The sequence below is a fragment of the Acomys russatus genome, chromosome 5 (assembly GCF_903995435.1).
Source record: "Acomys russatus chromosome 5, mAcoRus1.1, whole genome shotgun sequence".
NCBI classification, from domain to species: domain Eukaryota; kingdom Metazoa; phylum Chordata; class Mammalia; order Rodentia; family Muridae; genus Acomys; species Acomys russatus.
The window spans coordinates 1,530,393-1,554,629 of record NC_067141.1 but is presented as its reverse complement, the minus strand read 5'-3'; the positions used below and the strand labels follow the sequence as shown (position 1 = coordinate 1,554,629).

The window sequence follows — 24,237 nt, the reverse complement described above, 5'->3', positions numbered from 1 at the left end:
GATGCTAGAAAACTTATCTGCAAGAGTGACACTTATTTCAACAGACAGGTTTGCTCAGTCCTTTACATTGGTGGGTCTCTGTTCAGCAAAGCACACCTGCTGAGTGCTACAGTTAGCCTCTGGACTTTCAGATAGTATGAGCCACATGAGGCCACCAGAGGCCAAGGTTTAGTTATCACTTAAAAGATAAATGATACCCAAGTGCCTATGTGTGCTTGTATACCTGGAAATGCTTACAGTATCAAGAAACTAGTTTGCCGACATGTCAGACTGCCAACGTGTCATGTTGCTGAGCCAACAAGAATCAGTGCTCAGAGCTGCTGTCCCAAGGCTGTAAAGCTCTAGTTTCTCACCTTGGCTTCAGGAGGGCAAAGGTGGGGAGCTTTAATGAACGCTGGTGGCCGGATCACTCCTCCAGAGTTTCTGACTGAACTGATCTGGGGTGTGACCTGGCCACTGGAGCTTGTAACGCTAATGTACAAATGGGGTTAAGAATCTTGACTGTAGAGCTTTTGTGGTTTTTGAAAACAGAGATAATTCAGAGCAAGTTAAACAAAGCTGTTCTTCCTCCCTTGCTGTCCCAATTCTCTAGGAAGCTAAAATAGGAGCTTTATGGCCACATGACTCTTTGAGCCTATCTCTCCCCCCTCCCATGACCGTAGCTTTCTGCCACAGACTTACTTGAAACTTTTAATTATTCTAGATTTACAGCAGCTCCCCCATAAGAAAAAGAGTCACCTAGTACATGGAGAAACTGCGATTATGAAAGAGTTCCCTCAGATTCTACTAAAAGATGGGATGCTGCTCACAGCCCTGAGAGTGATCCCTAGTACCACAAAACCAAAAGTGACCAGATTAAGCCCTCAGGAGACAGAGACAGGAGGATCGCTGTGAGTTCGAGGCCAGCCTGGTCTACAAAGTGAGTCCAGGACAGCCAAGGCTACACAGAGAAACCCTGTCTCAAAAAAACAAAAACAAAAACAAAAACAAAGGTGACCAGATTTTATGGACTTTACAGAGAGACTGTGTAGACATGGGGTCTGCTCATCTCAGTAAGCCCAGCACTTGGGAAGCAGAAGCAAGAAGGTTAAGAGTTCTAGTTAGATGGCTGAATGGATAAAGGCACTTACTGACAGGACGGACAACGTAAGTTCAATTGCTTGGACCCACAGAGTGGAAGGAAAGACCCAATTCCTGCAATTGGTTGCTGGTGTGAGTGTGTGTGAATGTGCACATGTACACGCACACACACAAATGCACACTGAACAACCAAATGTACAAATTTCTTAGAACCAAATCTGTACGATATTAATTCTTTAACCTAAGGAATGACTATATGAATTTTCTCTGTACTTTAAGCTATTTTGTATGTTTAAATTTTTTCTTAATGGGGGCTGGAGAGATGGGTCAGTGGTTAAGAGCACTGACTACTCTTTCAGAGGTCCTAGGTTCAATTTCCAGCACCACATGACAGCTCACAACTGTCTGTAACTTCAAGATCCAACACCTTCACACAGACATACATGCAGGCAAAACACAAATGCACATAAAATAAAAATAAATAAATACAAAAGGTTATTTGTTTTTTTGAGATAGGGTTTCACTGTGTAACAGCCTTGGCTGTCTTAGACTCGCTGTGTAGACCAGGCTGGCCTCAAATTCACAGTGATCCACTTGCCTCTGCCTCCTGAGTGCTGCCATTAAAGGCATGTGCCACCACGCCGGCACACATTTTTTTCATAATAAAAATTTGTAAGGAAAAACAAGTTGTCTGGATTGATAAGCAGAAGAAAGGGACACTGATCAGTCCGATATAGACAGCTGAATCGACATTTGATCATGGTGAAACTTCCTCGATGTAGAAAAAAACATAAAATTGAAAGAAAAAAATGACTGGAACTAAAAAGTAATTATAAAAAGACTGCAGAATATTCTACCATGCCAAAGTCAATGCTGTTCTTATATACAAGCAATAAACAAGTAGACTTTTACATCACAAATGGAATGTCATTTATATTAGCGCCCCAAAATATAAATTACTTAGATATAAGCCTGAAAAATATACAAGATCTACATAAGAAAAACTACAAAGCTGACAAAGGAAGTGACAGGAGGACTAAATGACCCCCTCCTCACAACAAGGCCCTCAGTGCTGGAAGCTGTCAATCCTTCCCATCTGGATCCACTGAGTCGCACTCCTATGCGTGGTCCTGACCACAGGCAGACTGGGGCAGGGAACACCCCTCCACAGAATGGCAGAACACTGTGTACTTCCGGGAGGATACTTTTGCTTTTGTGGAACTGAAAGTCAAACCTTCAGCTTCCAGCATGCCAGGTAAATGTTCTACCATTCAGCTGTCGTCCCAGACTTTGGCAGGAACGTATCTCAGGATTTTGTAATCTTTAGAATCCTCTGGAGGCTCCTTGTTCATCTTTTATTCCCAGTACTGCTTTATTCAGCAAGTCCTCAGAAACATGAAATGGAGTGGACGATATAGAAAATATAATCAATATGTGCTTCGTGTGAAGTATACAGACATATGCAATATATGTGATTTCAATAGTGGTATTAAAACCATCCCATACCTCCTTAACATTAATACTTTTATTATACCTCACTTGAGATATGTGAGTTAATAGCTAACAATATCCAAAGTCCAAGACGCTTTCTTTTCTTTTTTTTTTCTTTTTGAGATGGGGTTTCTCTGTGTAGCTTTGGCTGTCCTGGACTCACTTTGTGTTGTACACCAGGCTGCCAAGACACTTTCTTTTTTTTTTTTTTAAATTTTATTAATTTATTCATATTACATCTCAATTGTTAGCCCTTCCCCTGTTTCCTCCCATTCTTCCCTCCCTCCCACTTTCCCCCTTCTCCCCTCCCCTATGTCTGTGATTGAGGGAGACCTCCTCCCCCTATATATGCTCTTAGAATATCGAGTCTCTTCTTGGTAACTTGCTATCCTTCCTCTGAGTGCCGCCAGGCCTCCCCATCCAGGGGACGTGGTCAGAAAAGGGGCACCAGAGTTCGTGTGAGAGTCAGATCTCACTCTCCACTCAACCAAGACACTTTCTTAATAGTTAATGGGGGAAAGGTGAATTTGCTTGCATGACTGCAAAGGTTATTTTGGTTTTTTACTCTACCTGTTGTTCGGGTCTCCATATCCATACTGGTTTAGCTTAGAGAGTATCAACATGGGAGCTAAAGACTGGGCAGGTCTGGTGAACAAAGAACTGATGCCAAAAACCATCAAGGGAAGAGGAGACCTGTAAGAGACAACAATAGTGTTGGTCTTTGATCAATATAAATCACATCTATTTCTTCTTCCTCTCCTTCTCCTCCTCCTCTTCCTCCTCCTCCTCCTCCTCTTCTTCCTCCTCCTCCTCCTCCTCCTCCTCCTCCTCCTTCTTCTTCTTCTTCTTCTTCTTCTTCTTGATAGTGTATCTCACTGTGTAGCTCTGCCCTGTTTGCTACAATTTACTATGTAGACCAGGCTGGCCTTGAACTCACAGAGACCAATTTACCTCTGCCTCCTACGCTGGGATGAAAGGTGTGCTCAACCATCCCAACACATCTGTTGTGTTTCTATACTCAAGTAAGAAGGGCTTCTTCATGTGTGAAGTTCCCTTCAACCTAAGTAAACAACTATAGAAATAGCTTAGCAAATATAAAATATGAATTCCTTAGTCTTAAGAAAGAATAGAATTTAACCCTTTTGTTGTTATTCTTTTTGTTGTTGATGATGATTTGTTTGAGACAGTGTAGGCCTGACTGAACTTCAACTCACTATTTAGCACAGGCTAACCCTGAACTCAGTTTCTGCAGGGCTAGGGTTACAGGTGTGAGTCACACAACACACAGCTATTTACTGAGACAAGGTCTTGCTGTACAATTGGCCTAGAACTCAAGCGATCCTCCTGCCTCAGTCCACTGAGTGGCTGAGACTCCAGGAAGTTGTCACTATGCTTATCTGACAGTAAACAGCCATATGGTATTTATGTGTGTTGAACTTTCATAAATGTTGGTGTACTGAAATTTGTACAACATAAAACAAATTGATATTTCACTTTAGTTCCTAAGCATTAACCCTGATGTAGCATTGGTTGTACAAATTGAGATTTCACTTTATTAACCCTGATGTAGCATTGGTTGTGTGAGCCCAAGCAATAAAAATGATGATGTCCTTTCAGAAACAGGGAAATATTGCCTGGGGCAAGTGATGCAGCTCAGGGGCAGAACACTTGCCTAGTATGTGCAAAGCCCTGAGGTGCACTTCACAGCACTGCAAACCAAGAGAAGAAAAAGCTGCCCAGGGTGAGTGAATGTGACCATCCTATGATATTCTGTTCTCTTGGTCCCAGTGACAATCCTTAGAATCATCACTTTGGTATGTGGTAGCTGAGCTGTAGGGACTCTGGTAATTCCTATCAGTGTGACATTTTGTAGTTAATACCTGAATACATATACTTACTGCCTGTTAAACTTCAGCAAATCTGCATCAACCATGTCAGCCAGTGGCAAGTTAAATAAACAAAAAGAGGCATGTACAATCACCCTAGAAAAAAAATCAAAATACTGTACACATATGAACATTCTACAACTACAAAGCACAGATCAAAACAAAACATGGGGGTGGAGTGATGGCTAAGAAGTTAATACAACTGGCTGCTCTTAAAAACAAAACAAAACAAAACAAAAGACAGGTTCAGTTCCCAGCACCCACATGATGGCTTATAACTGTCTGTAATTCCAGTCCCAGGATTACACTCTCTTCTGTCCTCTGTGAGGGCACCAGGCATACACATACAAGTGAAACATTAATATACATAAAATAACTTTAAACTTTAAACAATAAGCAAGTCTTGGCACAGTGTACATGCACGCACCTCCAGCCCCTGGGGTGTAGAAGCTAGAGAATCAACAATTCCAGTCACACTAGTTACACAGTTCAAGGCCATCCTGGGCTACATGAAACCCTGTCTCAAACAAACAAAGAGTAAAACAGAAGAAGACATAGGCCAAATACTTTCAGATTGGGCAAATCTAACAACAATAAGAGGTCATTTGAGTTGCTCAGCATATGAGCTGATTTAATGTTTATGATATATTCAAAACACAGAAAACAACAAGCAGAAATAGACAAGTAGAATTACATGAAACTAAAAATGTATTCAAAGCAAAAGGAAATACATCAAGAATAAGGAGCGAGCTCACAGGATGGGAGAAAATATATGTCAACTATTAATCTGGATGAATACACAGAATATATAAGGAATTTTTTTAAACCCTAAAACTAAAGCCAATCTCATTAAATAGTCTGAACAAACTTTTCCCAAAAGAAATACAAATGGTCACACTGGAGACAGGGCTCAATAGTTAAGAGTACTGAATGTTATTTTAGAGGACATAAGTTCAATTCCAGCACCCACACAGTGGCTCACAACCACCTGTAACTATGGTTTCAGAGGATCTTATCTCCACTGGTACAAGTATACATATGCTGCACAGATATACATGCAGGCAACCTCCCCACACACATAAAATAATTTTTAAAAAGATAACCAAATGGCATAAATATATGTTAAAGTAGTCACCAGGAAATGTCAGCTATTACTTTACTCCGGCTACAATGTTTATTTTCAGCTGGGCATAGTGTTGCACACATTTAATCCCAGCACTCAGATGGCAGAGGCAGACAGATTTCTCTGAGTTCAAGGCCAGCCAGGTCTACATAAAAAGTTCCAGGCCAGCCAGGTCTACACAGTGAGATTCTATCCTAAAAAATAAAAAGAATGACATGGTAGAGGCAGACAGATCTCTGTGAGTTCAAGGCCAGCCTAGTTTACAAAGGGAGTTTCATGACAGCCAAGGCTACAGAGAAGCCCTGTCTCAAAAACAAAACAAAAAACCAAAAAGGAATGGCTATTATCAAAAGCACAAAGGCCAAAAGTCAAATGTGGGTGATGTAGAGAAGGCTCCCCCACACTGCAGACGGGCCTGTGCATTAGAGAAGCGGCTGTGGGGACGGCTGTGCAACAGCAACTTTAGAGCCTGAAACTAGAGCACCAGCAGATCCAGCTTCTTGGCTGCTGGGTACCCCACTAAAGGAAACAGATGCCAAAGAGATGCTCACAGGGCCTAGTTTACTGCGATTCTACTCAGAGTTGATATGATATGGAATTAGCCGAGGTGCCTGCTAACGGATGGACAGATAAGGAAAGTATGGTATGTTTATGTAATGGAATATTATTCAGTTATAAAGAAGGATGAAATCCTGACATAAGTAGCAAAGTGGATGGACCTGTAGAGCACTAGGTTCAGGGACATAAACGAGACTTAGAAAGACAAGTACCATACATCCTTGTTCTCTCTCACATAGTTTTGTTTTGTTTTTTAAATAAGTCTGAATGTAGAATAGTGCGAACAGGAGGGTGGGAATAGCTTTTTCAAAAGGATAGGCATGGTAAGTACACGTGCAGGGGCACCAGGATGTCACGCTCAACTCCAGAAATACACGAAGCACTTGTTGGCTTGCTTGTTTCTGAGATGGTTTCACACAGTCCAGGCTGGCCTTGAACTTGCTAAGTAGCTAAGGATGACCTTGAACTTCTAATACCCCTGCCTCTACCTCCCAAGTACTGGAATTACAAATGTGCATACACCTGGGTTTTTGTTGTTGTTTTGTTCTACTTTTTCTTTTTTTACATTTATTTATTATATGTGTGTGATATACGTATTTGTGTAGGTGTGTGTGAATAAGCATGTTGTTTGCACATGGGTACTAAATGTGTCTTCCTCAAACATTCTTTTTTTTTTTTTTTTTTTTCGAGACAGGGTTTCTCTGTGTAGCCTTGGCCATCCTGGACTCACTTTGTAGACCAGGCTGGCCTCGAACTCACAGCGATCTGCCTGCCTCTGCCTCCCGAGTGCTGAGATTAAAGGCGTGCGCCACCACGCCCGGCTTCCTCAAACATTCTTAATCTTTTAAAAAATTATGTATTTATTTATTTAGTTAGCTAGTGATGCATGCATGTATGTACCATGTGTGCATAGGGGCCCACAGAAGTCAGAAGAGGACATCAAACACCCTGAGACTGGAGTTAAAGATGGTTGTAAGACACCACGTAGGTGACAGGAACTGAACCTGGGTCCTCTGCAAGAGCAGTAAGCTCTTTCCCTGTTGAGCTACCTCTCCAGCCCTCCATCTTGTTTGTTGAGACAAAGTCTCTCTGGTTGAACCTAGGGCTCACAGGTTGGCTAGTGAGCTCCAGGGATATTTTTGCTGTCTCTACCCCATGGCCCATGGCCTCCTCCCAAGCACCTGGTTAGAGACACATGCTCTTATGTCTTGGCTTCTTAGGTGGTGCCAGGAACCCTAACACTTGTGTGGAAAGCAGTTTACCAACTGAGCTATCTCACAGCCCCTTTTTGAGGTTGTTATGGTTTCTGTTGTGTTTGTTTGTTTTGGCTAGTTTGTTTTGAGACAGCATCTTACTCTGTAGTCCAGGCTCAACTAAAACTTGGGACAATCCTCCTCCCTCAGCCTCTGGGTGCCAGATTATAGAGATGAGCCACCACACCTTGCTATTAAACAGAGCCTATCTTTGACACAAATCTAGGATATGGAATGCTTCTAATATGCAAGCTGTAAACATTCAAACAATTTCACTGAAAGATACAATGCCCTGGCCTACAAATGATAATTAAATTTCATTAAGATCGGCTTTGTTAAGACTGGCATGGTCCCTCATGCTTGTAAACTCCAGCTACTCAGATTAAAGATATTTTGGTGTTTAGAAGGGTACTGAAAAGGTACAGTATAATGCTGAAAGGGACCTGGCATTTACTTACATGATAACAGTGAGATAAATAGCCAAACAGGAATAATATTCCTGTCCCAGAAATAACATGACAATGGCAGCTGCTCCTTCTAGGTAGAAAGAAATTAAGATAACCTTATAGTAACCATATTTCTTCAGCCAGGACTGCCCTAGAAGTACCAGGCACTGCAAGGAAAGAGAGTGACACTGTTAAGAAAGAACCCATCCCACCTGTTAGTCCTGCTTACCTGTGATGACAAAATCAGCTTCTCCTTACAAAACCAAATTGCATCTGGATTACATCTGTTGCATCACATCTTAAGACTGTCTTGACCAAGGAGAAATGTGTGGGTTTGGTTTGATTTTGAGATGGGGGTCTCACTATGTGGCCTTATCTGGCCTGCAATTTACCATGTAGCCCAGGCTTAGCCTTGAACTCTCAGTAATCCTTCTTCCTCAGCCTCCTAAATGCTGAGGTTATAGGTGAGCCACTGCACCCAGCTGTTAATTGGTATACATCAAAAGTTGAGCCGGGCATGGTAGCGCACGCCTTTAATGCCAGCACTCGGAAGGCAGAGGGAGGTGGATCGTTGTGAGTTCAAGGCCAGCCTGACCTACAAAGCGAGTCCAGGACAGCCAAAACTACACAGAAAAACCCTGTCTCAAAAACAAAACAAAAACAAACAAACAAAGTCGAAGGGCTAGGGATGTAGCTCAGTGATCAGAAGCATACACAAGGGTCTGGCTTCCACCTCAGCACTGCTAAAAAGGGAGGAGAAGAAAAAGAAACAACTACAGATGTTAATGCTGTGCGAATACTGAAGAAACTGGTACTATTCCAACTACCAGGAAGTGGAAGGCTCAATACACACTTTACAATTGGAAGTTAAATCTAGCACTGACCGAAGGCAGCTACTAAGCATTGTACCACCAACACTGTGAGGCAATCTGAAATTCTTCTTACCCTAAAATCAGAAGTCCAGTACACAAGAGCTAAGACACATCTCATTTCTTCTGGTTAGGTGTTATATATTTTAATAATTCCGACAGATTCACACCAAGAACTTACTTTTTGTTTTGTTTTGTTTTCTGCATTTTTTTCTGCCAATTCTGAAGATGTTCACTGTTCTAGATTAAAAAGTGTGTTACAAAGCGACAGCCTACAGACTGGGGAAAGATCTTCACCAACCCTACATCTGACAAAGGTCTAATATCCAAAATATATAAAGAACTCAAGAAATTAAATACCACCAAACCAAATAACCCAACTGAGAAATGGTTCTCAGAACTAAACAGAGAATTCTCAACAGAGGTATATCAAATGGCTGAGAAACACTTAAAGAAATGCTCAACGTCTTGAGTCATCAGAGAAATGCAAATCAAAATGACTCTGAGATTCCATCTTACACCCACCAGAATGGCTAAGATCAAAAATTCAAGTGGCACCACATGCTGGTGAGGATGTGGAAAAAGAGGAACACTCCTTCTATGCTGGTGGGAACGCAAACTTGTACAACCACTTTGGAAATCTATCTGGCGCTTTCTCAGAAAAATGGGAATAGGGCTTCCTCAAGACCCAGCTATTCCACTCCTTGGAATATACCCAGAAAATGCTCCACCACACAACAAGGACATTTGCTCAACCATGTTCATAGCAGCCTTATTCATAACAGCCAGAACCTGGAAACAGCCTAAATGTCCCTCAGTTGAAGACTGGATAAAGAAACTGTGGTACATTTACACTGTGGAATACTACTCAGCTATTAAAAACAAGGAAAACCTGAAATTTGTGGACAAATGGATGGGGCTGGAAATAATCATGCTGAGTGAGTTAACCCAGAAGCAGAAAGACTCACATGGTATATAATCACTTATAATTGGGCACTGGCCCAAAAGGCATGTCCCACGAAAGTCTTCACTTACCAGGAGATTGGGGTAGATGTGAGGACATCCTACTGAGACTCTAGGTAAGACAAATATAGGAGATGGGGAAATAGAAGGACCCAGGGGGTCCTAGAAACCTACAAGAAGAACATTGTGATGAGTGGATTGGGGCCCAGAGGGGTCTGTACTAACCAAGGACAATACAAGTAGTAAACATTGAACCCCTACTTTGATCTACCCAATGGACAGGACACTCTCCACGGTTATTTGGAGAGTGGGGACTGACTTTGACATGAATTCTGGTGTTCCATATTTGACCACCTCCCCTTGGTGGGGAGGTCCGGTGGCACTGAAAGAAAGAATAAGCAGGCTACCAAGATGAGACTTGATAGCCTATGACCATATAGTGGGGGAGGAGGTCCACCTAGGGGAAGGGATTGGGTGAAAGCGGGAGGGAGGGAGGAATGGGAGTATACAAGTGATGGGATAACAATTGAGCTGTAATCTGAATAAATTAATAAAATAAAAATTAAAAAAAATAATGACATTCACAAAGAAAAAAAAAGATTAAGACAGAGAACACTTTTTGTACTTTCTTAGTCAATACCCTCAATAAAGATTGCTACTATTTTAACTCCTAAAAAAATTAAAAATAAAAAGTCTGTTACATGTGCATTCACAAAGATCAGAAGACACTCTTTGTTTTCAACATGAAAAGCACATTGTTTAGCTCAGGGAAGTGTCCTCTAACCAAACATAGGTACATTACAATAGAAGAGAATTCTGAACAACCTAAGTGGAATATGAATGTCCTTTAGTGAGCAGAGAGGTCCCCTCCGGCCCACTCTTTGGCTTACTCCTCTACTCTCAAGGAACAAGAGCTCATTTTCTAGAGGCTGAGAACAGTAGCTCAGTGATTAACAAGACCCAGAGCATTTCTTAGAGGGGAAGTACACAACGCACCCAGCAAGGCCCAGGGGCTCCTTAGAGCAGCTATATTATAAAGTCACTCATGCCCACTTACTGAAATGAAGCTGTTTCATGTCAGTCTCTCACACAGAAATATGCATGAAATGTGTGACAGAGTGCAAAGTGTAAGCTTGAAGATCAGATGTCTTACATCTGCAGCGGAGCTGTGCCACTTTTAGTTGCCTGTGTGTTCAAAGTCAAGTTATTTCACCTAAGAGGGTTTGGAGGGAACACAAGTAAGGGGATAAAGATGTAAACGTATTATAAATTAGAACGTTAAAGTGTTAAAGACCTATCTAGGCCTATGTGTGCAGACCTGTACCCCCAGGTTCTGCAGGGACAGAGGCAGGGGGGCTGCATTTCATTCCAGCTAATGTCTTTACAGAATGGACATATTTAACCCTACAATTCATGTAGATATTCAACAAACCAGAATAATCAAAATAATCCATCAAGAAACTGGGGGGAAAAGATCCTACAGAATAGGGAAAATATAAGCAATCTGCCTGATAACAGATTATATCTAAGAATGTATGAAGTACCAATATAACTCAGTAACAAAAATATAAGAGTTGGGTGTGGGGCACATGTGTTAATCCAGCACTTGGGAGGCAGAAGTAAGATGCACTTGAACTTGAAGTCAGCATGGACAACACACCAAGATTCTAGCTCAAAAACAAACAAACAAACAAAAATATAGGACTGGAGACACAATAACAAACGGAACCCTGGGGGTTGCTGACCAGCCAGCCTACTTGGTAAGTTCTAGGCCAGTGAGAAATCTATCTCAAAAAACAACAACAAAACAAAAAAACTGTATGGCTCCTCCACAGGCTCTTGCACACATGTGCACATACACTAAACACACACATGCACTTGTGCATACATACAAAAATGCATATACACACAAAAATTAGAAGATAGACATAATGTATGGCTTTAATAGTATATAATGAAGCCTTGCGTGGTTGTAGAGGCAAGTGGATCTCTGTGAGTTCAAAGCCAGCCTGGTCTGCAAAGTGAGTCCAGGACAGCCAGGGCTACACAGAGAAACCCTGTGTCAACCCCTCCCCCAGCATATACATAATGAACAAAGATGACAAAGTAACCTATTTAAAAACTGGGCAAATAATCTAACTAGAAATTTTTCTAACAACAAGCAAGCTCAAGCCCAGCTACACATATGAATCTCAACCATAGCTTTCTACACATGGTTTTGGTGAAGTGGTTAAAAGGTTAAGCATGCTGGGTGTGTCATCTCACATCTGCAATCCCAGCACTTTGCCAAGGCTGAGGTAGGACTACTTTGAGTTTTAGGCCAGCCTGGGCTACAGAGAGACAATGTCTCAAAAGAAAACAATTAAGAACAAAACTGTTTTAGTGTGTTTACTAAGTGAGATTATAAGTTGGTTATAAAAAAAAAATAGGTCAAAGGTTAAAGGAATCTCAAGCTACATGAGTCATAAGGAACTCCAGGCCTAAGCTCTATGAATGTGATCCACTATCTTGTTTATAAGAGTCCTTGACTCTTACCTTTCCCCTCCATGTGTTTTGATTTTCCTTGCCTTTTTTTTCTGTCCCTTTAAGATTTCTTCCATTAAGATAAAACTTTAAATGCTCGAATAACGCAAAAATATATACTCAAAGAAAGCCATTTACTTCTTCCACAGTTGGCAGATGCTTAGATTCAAAGCCAAGTGTTAAAACACTGGACTGTGGAGATGGCTTGACACCAAGATTAACACCTGAGTTTATTCTCTGGAATCTACATAATAGAAAGAGAGAGTACTCGGGAGGCAGAGGCAGGCGGATCGCTGTGAGTTCGAGGCCAGCCTGGTCTACAAAGTGAGTCCAGGACAGCCAAGGCTACACAGAGAAACCCTGTCTCGAAAAACCAAAAAAAAAAAAAAAATAGAAAGAGAGAAATGATGCCTCAGATCCGTCTTCTGACCTCGACAGGCCACCCTGGCTCACACACACATATACACATGCACACAATAGTGTAGGCATCAGGCTCCGTACATTCAAAGCCAGCTTGGCCTACTTAGCAAGTTCCAGGCCAGCCAGCACCATACAGTGAGACACTGTCTCAAAACAAACATACACACAATAAACAAATAAGCATAACTTTATTTTTGTTTTGTTTTGGTTTTTTGTTTGTTTGTTTGTTTTTTGAGACAGGGTTTCTCTGTGTTATCTTGGCTGTCCTGGACTCCAGCTTTGCAGACCAGGCTGGCCTCGAACTCACAGTGATCCACCTGCCCCTGCCTCCCAAGTGCTGGGATTAAAGGCCTGCACCACCACACCTGGCAATAAGTATAGCTTTAAAATCTGTATTTAAATATGCTGCTTCGCCCTCACTGAGGCCTTGCTTGCTTTTCATTTGCTTTCCCATTATTTCTATGGAATCCTACACAGAGACTGGGCTCTGACTATTACGGTTTCCTGGTAAACATGTGTCAATTTGTAACACTACTCATTTAGTCACAATTTCTTTTTATCTCCACAGACAGCTACGAGTTAATCTTCAGTCCCCCTAGGAAAGCACTGGAAGAATCTTCACATACCTGAGGGCAGATGAAGCCAGCCCCATACATGATGCTCCTTATGGAAGAAGAGACAGCCTCGATCGGAATGAGGTTATCTGCAAAGATCATCATGAAGTTACTCAAGAAGGTCAAATGGAAGACTTGGAAAAAACTCATGACAAGAAAAAGGAAGAAGTTCCTCTGTGACAAGATTTGCCTCATCAGCAAGATGGCGGAGGTCCACACCAGCTCCTGTTCACTCTCAGAGAGGAGGTTTTCCTCTGGGTTTCTCTTAAATTCCAAACGTCTCATATGGAACATGCCGCCATAGAGGCTGGCAGCCGCCAGGGCAGCAATGACGACAGCGATGGCCTGAAAATTGGACAGGATTTCCATGTTTCGAGAGATGAGGCCACAGAAAAGGACGCTGGTGGAGCCCACCAGGGATGCTACCTGGTTCATTCTGGACAGCTGCAGCCTGCTCTCATGCCTGGGGGACATCTCTGCAAACAAGCGACACTGGGCTTGCTGCACCCAGGCGAGGGTGCTGTCAAAGGCGCACAGAGAGACGACCAGTTGGAGTCCACTAAGCCAGTCACTTTCTTGATAGTGTTTCCAAGGGAACCACGGGAGAAGGAAGGCCACTGTATGCAAAAGCGCTCCAAAAAGGGAACAGTGGTAATTTAGACAGCAGTCATACTGAGAGTTCATGCGAAAATACCCACTCAGGTCATTCAGAATGTTGCAGATCATTAAAATTACCTAGGGAGAAAAAAAAAATACACATAGGATTGTTTCATATAGTTGTTACTAGTGTAGACTACTACATTCAAGATGACACTGACTCCTGAGGCTGAGTGTGGCGGCACATGCCTATACTCTCAGCACGTGGGAGGCCGGAGGAAGATCACTGAGACATGCCTGAGCTACATAGTAAACCAGAGAGCAGACGGGAGGAAGAAAAAAAAAAAAAGAGGGAAGGCAGGAAACAGGGAAGAAGAAATCCCTGATTTTGTTTTTACCTGTTTTTACTTATGAGACGTATCTAAAGCTGAAAAATCTGTTTCCAGGACTATTAATTAGCGCCTATAATAGTGTCAGGCATTGTGGTATACCCTTTTAATCTCAGAACTCAGGAAGTAGAGGCAGGTAGATCTCTGTGAGTTCAAGGCCAGCCTGGGGTACAGAGCAAGATCCAGAACAGCCAGTGCTGCACATTGAAACCCTGTCTCAAAAAAATAAAAATAAAAATAAAATAAAATAAAAAAGGAAGAAAGAAAAAGAAAAGGAAGAGAAAGATTAAGAATAATAATAAAGCAACTCAAAATCAACATGGTAAATATGTAGTTCTGTAATAAGCAACATCAGAAAGCCAAGGGAAAATGTAAAACCACTCTAGCTATCCACCCAGCTCATGTGTGATAAGTTACAGTATAATTTGTCAGCATCATCAAGCCTTTCAAGGTATAGCATATAGGCTGTGATATTTTATGTCAACTTGATATAAGCTGGAGTCATCTGAGAGGAGGGAACCTCAACTGAGAAAATGTCTTCATAAGATCAGGCTGTAGGCATGCTGGACGCTGACGTCCTGTGTCCTTCATGTTCCCGCCCCGGGCACCTCAGTTGCTGTTACCTATCAGAACAGGGCGGCTTTGTAGAAAGCTTCTGATCCCAATTGGTCTAGCATTTCAGACTGTCTCACACAGGACTCCTATTAAGCCTGGAATTTCTCAACATTTAGAAACTGGACCACAAATGCTATCCTTGGCTTGTTTAACCATTTTCCCCAATTTTATGTGGGCCCCTTCAAAGGTATTATTTGCCCTAAGTCTGCCTAAAGAAACCTTAAGAGAACAATGCCCCATTTCCCCTAAGAGGGGTTTCTGTTTGCTCCTTTGGCTACAGATACTTATTTTCATCGGGAGTTGGTTATAAGTTATTATTGGTCTTATACAGAGAGAAAACTAGACTGGACTGAGGGATGTCTCTCTTTTCTCTTTCTTTTGTAGGTAAGAAAATAGGAACTGAAAAAAAAAAAGAATGGGGGATATAGAAATATATAGGGATGATAGAACAAAAAGTAGATTATTGAATCTACTCCTCAACTTAAGACTGTAATTGTTACTCACAAATAAGGTTATTTTTAATTCATTGGTATAGAATTTTGTATATTGAAGCAAAATATGGTTAATTTTGATACATTGGTATAGAACTCAAATTTAAGATTATTCTTCATACACATTATATATATTCTACTCTAATAGGAGGTATTATACCCATCCAACTCAATTATAATACAAGGTTTACTTCCAATACCTTGAAAGTGGTAATGCAGGCTGTTTAGGATAATTAAGTAATACAAGCTAATTGTTAGTTGAGTGAATCATGGTAATGTCAATTACTAGTCTATTTTTATCACAAGAATATACATCCTAGGTCTAACAGATAGATATGATTCTAAGGTAAAATAGGTTAGGTCTTCAAAAGCCCCAGAGACCTATAGAATATGGTATTTAAAGATGTTTTTATTATTCTAAAGATTCTTTGACAACAAGACTGTGTAACTCCTGGCAACACCCAGAATACCTCAAAGAAGATGATGAGCATCAAAGAACCTCCTTATGGAGATGGCTTCAAATTGGCAAACCAGCCACTGGGCACAGGCAGAATTCTACCTAAAAATGGGCAAGCTTGGATACAGACAGAGTCAACGGCCAAACTCTGCCAAGGCAGGGTAAGCAAGTCCTTAATAGTTCCTGCCTCTCAAATATGTCTGCCAGTTATATTGGGCCAGAAGGCTGAAGATGATGTTCCAACGTTATAGAGAGTTTTGGGTGACTTTTCAGGCAGTAAACTCTGTCATTTTTTCATTTTGGAAGCTACTAATGTGCACTTTTGATTCACTCAGGTAATTAAGTTTTATTCCTTCTCAAGTCTCTGATGAGGTTGAAGACCAGATAGTTTAGTCTTACAATTAAGCTTAGTTGGTTAGGGGTTAACATGTTTTTAGGTCTAGATAGATGTCTGAAGTTAATAGAGATGAGATATGATAGATATGAGTTTTCATTCAGAATTTTAGACTCAGCAAGATAGGAAAGATGTTTACTTCAAGTTTGCCAAATAGGAATAGGCAAATCACTATGAATGTAACAGTTATATTATTCTTGATTGTTTCAGTTATTCCTGCTGTATGTAGTTTATTTTATTTATGTGTAATAATATAAATTTATACGTTAAAAAAGAAATATAATAATAAAAAAGGAATTTTTTAAAAAGATCAGGCTGCAGGCTGGGCTCAGTGATGCATGCCCAGGCGGGTCTCTGTGAGTTCAAGGCAGCCTGGTCTACAAAAGGAGTCTAGGACAACCAAGGCAACACAGAGAAACCCAATCTCAAAATACCAAAAAAAGAAAAAAAAACACTACCTACCCACCCACCCCCCAAAAAGATCAGGCTGCAGGCAAGACTGTAGGGCATTTTCTTAATTACTGGTTGGTGTGGGAGGGCCTAGCACATGGGGACATCCCTGAGCAAATGGTCCTGTAAGAACGCAGGTTGAACAAGCCATGGGAGCAAGCCAGTGAGGGCCAACCCTCTATGGCCTCTGCACTGGCTCCTGCTCCAGATTCCTGCCCTGACTTCCTTCAGTGATGGACTGTGATGTGGAGGTGTGAGCCAAACCATTTCCTCCCTAACTTGTTTTTGGCTGGGGTGTTTTATCACAACAGTAGTAACCATAACTATCTCCTTTTCTTTCTTCCCTCTCTTCTCTCCCAACCCATTCCCTGTACCTTTCTTCTTCTTTCTGCCCTCCCTCCCTCCCTCTCTTTTTGAGATAGGTTCCCTCTGTGTAGCCTGCCTTGAATTCTTAGCAATCTTCTTGCCTCAGCTTAAGTACTGAGACTACAGGTTTGTATCACCAGAGCACACACATTTTTCTTGATAACTCTTGCAAGTATGTAAAGAATGCAGTCTTTGATAAATGACAGAAACATGCCACTGTAAGTAGGAAAGCTGTGTCCTGCACCTAAGGGAGCAAAAATTATATCTCACCTGAGATTGATAGAAGGCCAGCTCTGAAATCTTGTATAGTTCCAAGAAAAGTTTCACATAGTAGAAACTGAAGAAAGAACTTAACATTTCAGTTCCAAGTGTAATCAGAGAGTATGCCCAGGCTGTGGATTTGATATTTAAAGGTGTCATTTTTCATACAGAGGAAGTTTTTCTCCCTGTGTGGGAAATAAAGTTAGAATTCATTATTTGCATATAGTAGTTGATGCGTAATAAAATTCCATTAACAGTAGTAATTTTAGTTAGAGCCCCAAAACACAGATTTCTTTGTCTACTTATTTATACTTATTCAACATTTTGGGATGTTGCATGAGCCTCAATTTGCATAAAGTATGACTCTATCTTTTCCTTTGTGTTTATGTGCTGGCACACAGAGACCATATGTCGGCAGTGAGTGTCTTCTATTGCCTCTCATCTTTTTAAAAGACAAGGTCTCTCACTGAACCAGGATCTCACCTATTCAGCAAGACTGGTGACTGGAAAGACCCAGGCAACCATCTGTCTGTGCTTCCCCCGAGCTAGGGTTACAGGCTTCTCTTCTCTCACGTGGATGCTCAGGATTGAACTCAGGTCCTCAGGACTGTACAGCAGGCACTTTAAACAGCGGACCCAGTCTCAACCTAAATGTTCAGATAAACTATAAAGTGAGATTTCTGCAAGAGTTTGAACATGGCTCTCTGGTGACCAAGGAGATATGTTTATTCATCAGCCTCCCTAGTTGAGAAGGAAGAACAGAAAACGAACAGTGAGGTGACAGCCTTTTGCTAAAGCCAGAGAGAAGGAAGAGAAGGTCCTTATCTGTGATAAGCTGCTCATTCCACAGCACACACTCAAAGGGAAAGTTACTTTTAACCTTCCCTTGATAGACTATGATCCAAAGGCCATATTTATGAGGAATACAGAAATAATATAGTCTTGTTCTAACGTAGATGTCCTTCTTAAAAAGAACCTATCACCTTACCTTCTAGTCTTTACAACTGGAAAATTTGGGAAAGGTTAGCTAAGCAGTAAGGAGGTGTAAATTTGGGGTTTTTCCCCCAAACGGGTTCTCATATCTTCAAAGGCTGACCTTAAACTTGCGATGTAGCAGAGGCTTGCCCTGAACTCCTGCCTCCACCTCCCTGTGCTAGAGTTACAGGTGGACACCACCACACCCAGTTTGTGTGGGGACCAAGTCCAGAGTCTCACGTATGCTAGGAAAGCATATTGCCAACCAAGCTACCCCTCCAGCCCAGACTACCTTTTTAAAACTTGATTATTCGCCACACATGGTGACACACACCTGTAATTCCAGCACTGTGGGAGGCAGAGGCAGGCAGATCTCTATGAGTTCAAGGCCAGCCTGGTCTACAAAGTGAGTCTAGAACAGCCAAGGCTACACAGAGAAACCCTGCCTCGAAGGGGAAAAAAAACTTGATTATTGGTGCTATATTTAAGATAATGTAGCTCAGGCTGGCTCTGAACTCTGAATCTCCCTGCCTCAGCTTCCTGCATGCTAGAATTAGGAGGGTGTACTACTGTACCCCACCGATCTTCATTGTCCTTGGCTCACTAGACACTTTCTCCAGCTTTCTCTAGACTTACTGAATTGGGGAAGAGACAAGTTTCCACATAATCTGGGGGCATTATTTGCTTGAATAGTTCTCGGGCTTCTGCTTTAACCATAGAGAATCAGGAACAAAATTAATCAGACAACTCAGACTACCGTGCCCAGTTTCTTAGGGCGAGGGAAGGTAAGTTAGAATGGAACTCACATCACAGACGATCAAGTTATTGGTCCCTGAAACCACAAAGAAAACCAAAAATGAAAAAAACAAAAAACAATACAAGGGATGGGATAAACATTGAGATGTAACAAGAATAAATTAATAAAAACAAACAAACAAAAAACAAAACAAAAATTAGGTGTGGCAATGCAGACCTGTAATCCCATCACTCTGTGGGGCCGGGTGGGGAGGTTCAAAGAAGTAAACTCAAGACCAGCCTAGATTATATGAAAATCCCTGTCAACCGGACGTCCTCAGTTATTGGTTCCCAATCTTTAACCTCTGGTAAGACCCAGGAATTAGTTTAATTGTACGCATCATGGAGTTCAACTGCGCATGCTAGTGCGCACTTGTAGTCCTAGCACTCTGGAGGCTGAGACAGGAAGATCATGAGCTTGGTGCCAGCCTGGGTTAAACACTGAGACCTTGTCTCACAGATAAAAACAGGAAGTTATTTAATCCGTATGAAACACTATCAGTCAGTTAATAATAAATAATTTTCACTTCGCCTGGGGATGTATGTAGCTCGTTGGTAGAGAGAGTCTCTTTATAGTACAAGGAGGACCCTGGGCTCACTCCCCAGTACTGCAATAATAGCAGTGAAAATGTTTTATCCATGTGTGTATTTGTATTTTTTTTTAAATTATGGGTGTTGTGTGGGGCTGGTATGTGCACGTGAGTTTAGCTGTCTGTGAGGCTACAGGCATCAGATCAACCTGGAGCTGGAGTTAACCAATGAGTCATCTCTCCAGCTCCCTGTAGTAGTATTTTGTTTTGTTTTGTTGAGACAGGGTTTCTCTGTGTTATCTTGGCTGTCCTGAACTCGCTTTGTAGGCCAGGCTGGCCTTGAACTCACAGATATCCATCTGCCTCTGCCTCCCAAGTGCTGGGATTAAAGGCATGTGCACCACCACATCCAGTTGTAGTAGTAGTTTTTAAGTGAACATAAATTCTGCTTTAATGATAAAATACAAATGTGTTTTGCATTTTATTTTTATACAGTTCTCAAAGCTTAAAAAGCCCAAGCACTACAGTATCACAAGGCCAAGCCAACAGTTTTGGCTTTAAAAGGTAACTCTCAAATCAGAAGAGCTGTAAGTACTGGTGAGGGCTTCACCCTAGGAATTTGCTTTTGATATAAGTTCAAATGAAGACTGAGGCTAGGGGTCACCTTGTTACTTAGTCAAAAACAAGGCAAATTGGGAGAGCTCAAAGCCAAGATACAAACTTAGCCCACCAAAATCTGAGCATCCTTTTCTTTTATTTCAGGCTTTCTAGAATAAGAGGTTGTGCCTTTCTGAACTCTTCTGTCATTAAGTCAGGGGGAGACATTCACAGACTTTGATTTTTGCAAAGTATCATAAGCTCCCCAAGTTCAAATTTTTTTTGAAGAATTTGAGTTAAATTCCCAGCCTATCTGAAGTGATTACAAAGTTTTCATAGCACTATGGAAAAACTCTGTCTGAACTCTTTACTTGTATTTACTGAGGAAATAACGTCTTCCTTAATTCCCTCACAAAAAGACACAGTAATATTTTCCTTTCGATTGCTTTCATCCTAGTCAAGGTTTATTTCATTATCAAACTGAAAATCACTTCTCATCTTTTAAAAGCTGCTATTACTGTCTAAAAATGATTTTTAAGCCCCTTTAAATGATTTTACTGTAAGACGCAGAGTGTTTCATCTTTACAGCCAAGAACAAAGGATTCCAGAAGCCAACCTGTCTTTACTACAAAGTGTTTTATAGAAAAGAAATTAAAAGCAGCAGAGTGCAGTCATGGTGAGGTTTGATGAGTATACTATATACTGGTAAGTTATTAAGTACATTCCAAAACCCTCTGCTTAGCATCAATTCGCACAGTGATTCACTAACTGGCTTTTAGGCCAAATTTCACCACTGCGGATGCTATTTATGATTGCCTCGTGGTGACCCTTGTAAGGTGGGGCTTTTAGCTTGCAAGGCTTTTCTCAATGTGCTTTTTGTTCCGGCTTTTGCAGAACACACACAAAAATGCCCTGTGAAAATAGCATCCCTAAAAATAAATCCACAAACCAGGTGTGGTGGCGCATGCCTTTAATCCCAGCACTCAGGAGGCAGAGGCAGGCGGATTGATGGAGGCCAACCTGGTCTACCAAGCAAGTCCAGGACAGCCAAGGCTACACAGAGAAACCCTGTCTCAAAAAAAAAAAAAACAAAACAAAAAACAAAAAACAACAACAACAAAAAATGAATCCATAAGCCCACCTGAAAATGAATAAAGTCTACAAGGTTTGTTCCTGATTTCCTTTGAAAATTGTTAAAGAACAGTCTAATACACCCCAAAACTCAGAACTGAGATGGGTTCACCCTGGAGAAAACAGCGACCACCTTGTGCTGAGGTCAGATGAGTGAATCCAGGCCTCCAGCTTGCACACATCTGCAGAATTTTCTTTCTCCCTGCAGGGCCCTGTCTGGCTATGATAGTTGGTCCTATGCTGTCTCTTTATGACTGGACTGCTATACTGCCATGTCTGGAAGAGGCAGCTTTACAGCGGGCCTGCTTTTCTGTTTTAAAAAATATATCAGTGAAAAGTTGACCAGCAACACCTTGTCTTTTAGTGTACTTGTCCTCAGAAGGGACTTGTGTTTTCCTTTGTTGTTAATATTACTTGTTTAAAATTATACTTAGAGTGTTAGGGAGGTGTGAGGGTCACAGTATGCATGTGGAGGTCAGAGGACAACTTGTGGGAGGAGTCAGTTTTTGCCTTGCACCATGTGGGTTCCTGGCATCAAACTCAGCTTGTCCAGCAAGGAAGCAAGCACCTATACCCGCTGAACTATCTGGCCTGCTCTACTTTGGTCTGCTTCTGTTTGTTTTGTTCTCTGAGACTAGGTCTTGCTATGTTAGCACAGGCTGGTTGGCATCAAACCTACACCCCTCTTGTCTCCATCTCCCAGGTGCTGAGGGTTCCACCATCATCAGATAATCTTACTGTGCTATTACTTTTATATTTTTGGTTGGCATTCCCCTATAAGAAAAACTTTTTTTTCTCACTTATATCACCATGGATTCGATATTAGCACTTTGCAATCTGTTACTATTACTACTTATTTAGATACTCATTGACTGGGACTGGGGCTCAGCACTTTCCTTTGCATGTGAGTACCACGGAAGGAAAGAAAAGAAAAAGGAAGGATGGAAGGAAGGAAGGAAGGAAGGGGCAAAGAGAGAAGAAAAGTGTATTATTTTGATGCTGTTGTTTACAGTAAGTGTTTGAAATAACACAGCTTTACTGGGCACCGTTTCTTTGATTCTCAACACTGTTGAGAAAAGAGGCCTCTGGTGTGCTAAAGGCTTCTTTGCACAAACTGTGGCTAGACTCCTAGACTTCTAACCCTAGGTCCTTGGTGCTTTCTAGTCTACTAAGGAGGTTTCCTTAAGAAAGGAAGAGGAAAACCTTTCCAGAACCACCTCACTGTAGAGACAGGGTGTGGTGGCGAGTGCCTTTTGTCCCAGCACTCTGGAGGCAGAGGCCAGCCTAATCTCCATACTGGGGCTGCATAGTGAGACCCTGTGCAAGCAACATAAACCTCACAATGGGGAGGCTTTCTTGTCCTTCACAAGACCAATTTTTTGTTTGTTTTTGTTTTTGAAGACAGGGTTTCTTTGTGTAGCCTTGGCTGTCCTGGACTCACTTTGCAGGCCAGGCTGGCCTCTGCCTCCCCAAGTGCTGGGATTACAGACATGTGTCCCCACACTCAGCTCAAAAAACCACTTTCCCAGGAGCAGGTGCATAACGTGACACTGATTTGAGCAAGGTGTATGATATAACCCACAAGAATGAGGAAGGGCTGGAGATGTATGCAGCTCAGGGGCAGAGTGGTTGTCTGGCACGCACGAGGCCCCCTTAGCACTGAAAAAAAAAGAGAAAGAAAGAGAAATCAGAGTAGTTTTCCTTAGTCCAAATTACGCAAGATCTAACTCATTTATATAGAGAAACAAAAGTAACTCTGAAGATCTGTAACTTCTTCCTAGCAGTTTCTCCTATTTTAAACCATAGCAATCTGGTACTTTTTTTTTGACAAGACAAACTTATAACTGCTTTCCACTTTAGTTCTGGTGACACTCCGGATGTGTGCGAAGGAGTTACTAACTGCAGGGGGTATCTAGCGACTCTCTACTGCCAAAGCTGGGCATTTACTCCTGTCCTCTCCTCACTTGTTACCACTCTTCTCCTTTCCTCCATGGACGTTATCAGCTCTAATATCCTAAAGAGCTGCGCCGACCTTTCTCCGCTTGAGAGTTTCCGTGTGTGAGGGACCCAAATATGCTAAATGCTCATCAAGCCAAGAAACAGTAGTTACGTCTGCGTCAACAAGCGGACACAACCCTGCTGGCTACCAAGCGCAACGCCTGCTCTCGGGTGTTTTATCTTGGGCTCTACGAACCTTTAAAGAACTCTATGCAAAACCGCTGTCAACTTTTTTCCAGGGGAGGCGTCTCCCACCCGCTAGTCCGGGCCTCCGAGGGTCAAGTGGGGCTGGCGACTGCCGTTTTAAGAGTTTCATGCCCTAGGAAGCGAGGGATCCGACATTCACGAGCAGCTTTAGCTCTACAATTCTCTCGGCCTTAACCTCGCGACCGACCCAGAGTCTCCCTCCGCACATCACTGACGGTAAAGCCGAGAAGACTGGCCCGCTTCCGAAACCCTCGGGTGGGAAGATGGTGTCCCGGTGCCCAGAGGTATGAATCCTCAGTTGGGTGCAAAACACCAGAGAGCAGAGGGGGTGGGGGAGTGGAGGTGGGGATGGTGGCTCGCTGCAGCCACCTCCACACTCCGGAACCTGAGTGCGCTCACTGAGGAGGCGCGACGCACACCAAAAGGGAGGGGCAGTCGGCCGCACCCTCTCCGCCTTTCCCCGCCTCCTTTGTTCCTTTCTGAGCCTTTATTGGCTGGTAGCCCTCGAACCCGCGCCCTTCTTTGAGATACTATTGGCTGAAGTCGCTGTCCCTCTAGCGGCGGCCCATTCGCGATTGGTCAAGGCGCCGCTCCGGTTTGAATCGTCTCCCCGGCTTGGGAGGGTTCTGCCAAAGTGCCACGTTGGGCCGGGCAGCGGGTGTGAGGGAGCCGGCTCCGGGCGCCACCCGGGGCGCTCGCACTTGGGCGCCGGCCGTTGGGCGGCAGCGGGAGCTGCAGCGGGGCCCGCGCGTCCCGCC

At 42.4% G+C, this 24,237-nt stretch overlaps 1 protein-coding gene across 1 annotated transcript in view; it reads right to left on the bottom strand.

The window, feature by feature from the left end:
* LOC127189928 (transmembrane protein 180-like) overlaps nucleotides 1-17,423 on the bottom strand; it is a 29,990-nt gene extending 12,567 nt beyond the window's left edge. Inside the window, exons 1-5 of the mRNA XM_051146985.1 lie at nucleotides 17,256-17,423; nucleotides 13,239-13,961; nucleotides 7,850-8,004; nucleotides 4,470-4,553; nucleotides 3,142-3,264 (exon numbers count right to left, since the gene is read on the bottom strand). Coding sequence (XP_051002942.1) covers nucleotides 3,142-3,264; nucleotides 4,470-4,553; nucleotides 7,850-8,004; nucleotides 13,239-13,961; nucleotides 17,256-17,405 — 1,235 coding nt within the window. The 5' untranslated portion in view covers nucleotides 17,406-17,423. The remainder of the gene's footprint in view (nucleotides 1-3,141; nucleotides 3,265-4,469; nucleotides 4,554-7,849; nucleotides 8,005-13,238; nucleotides 13,962-17,255) is intronic.
* Nucleotides 17,424-24,237: the final 6,814 nt, after the last annotated feature.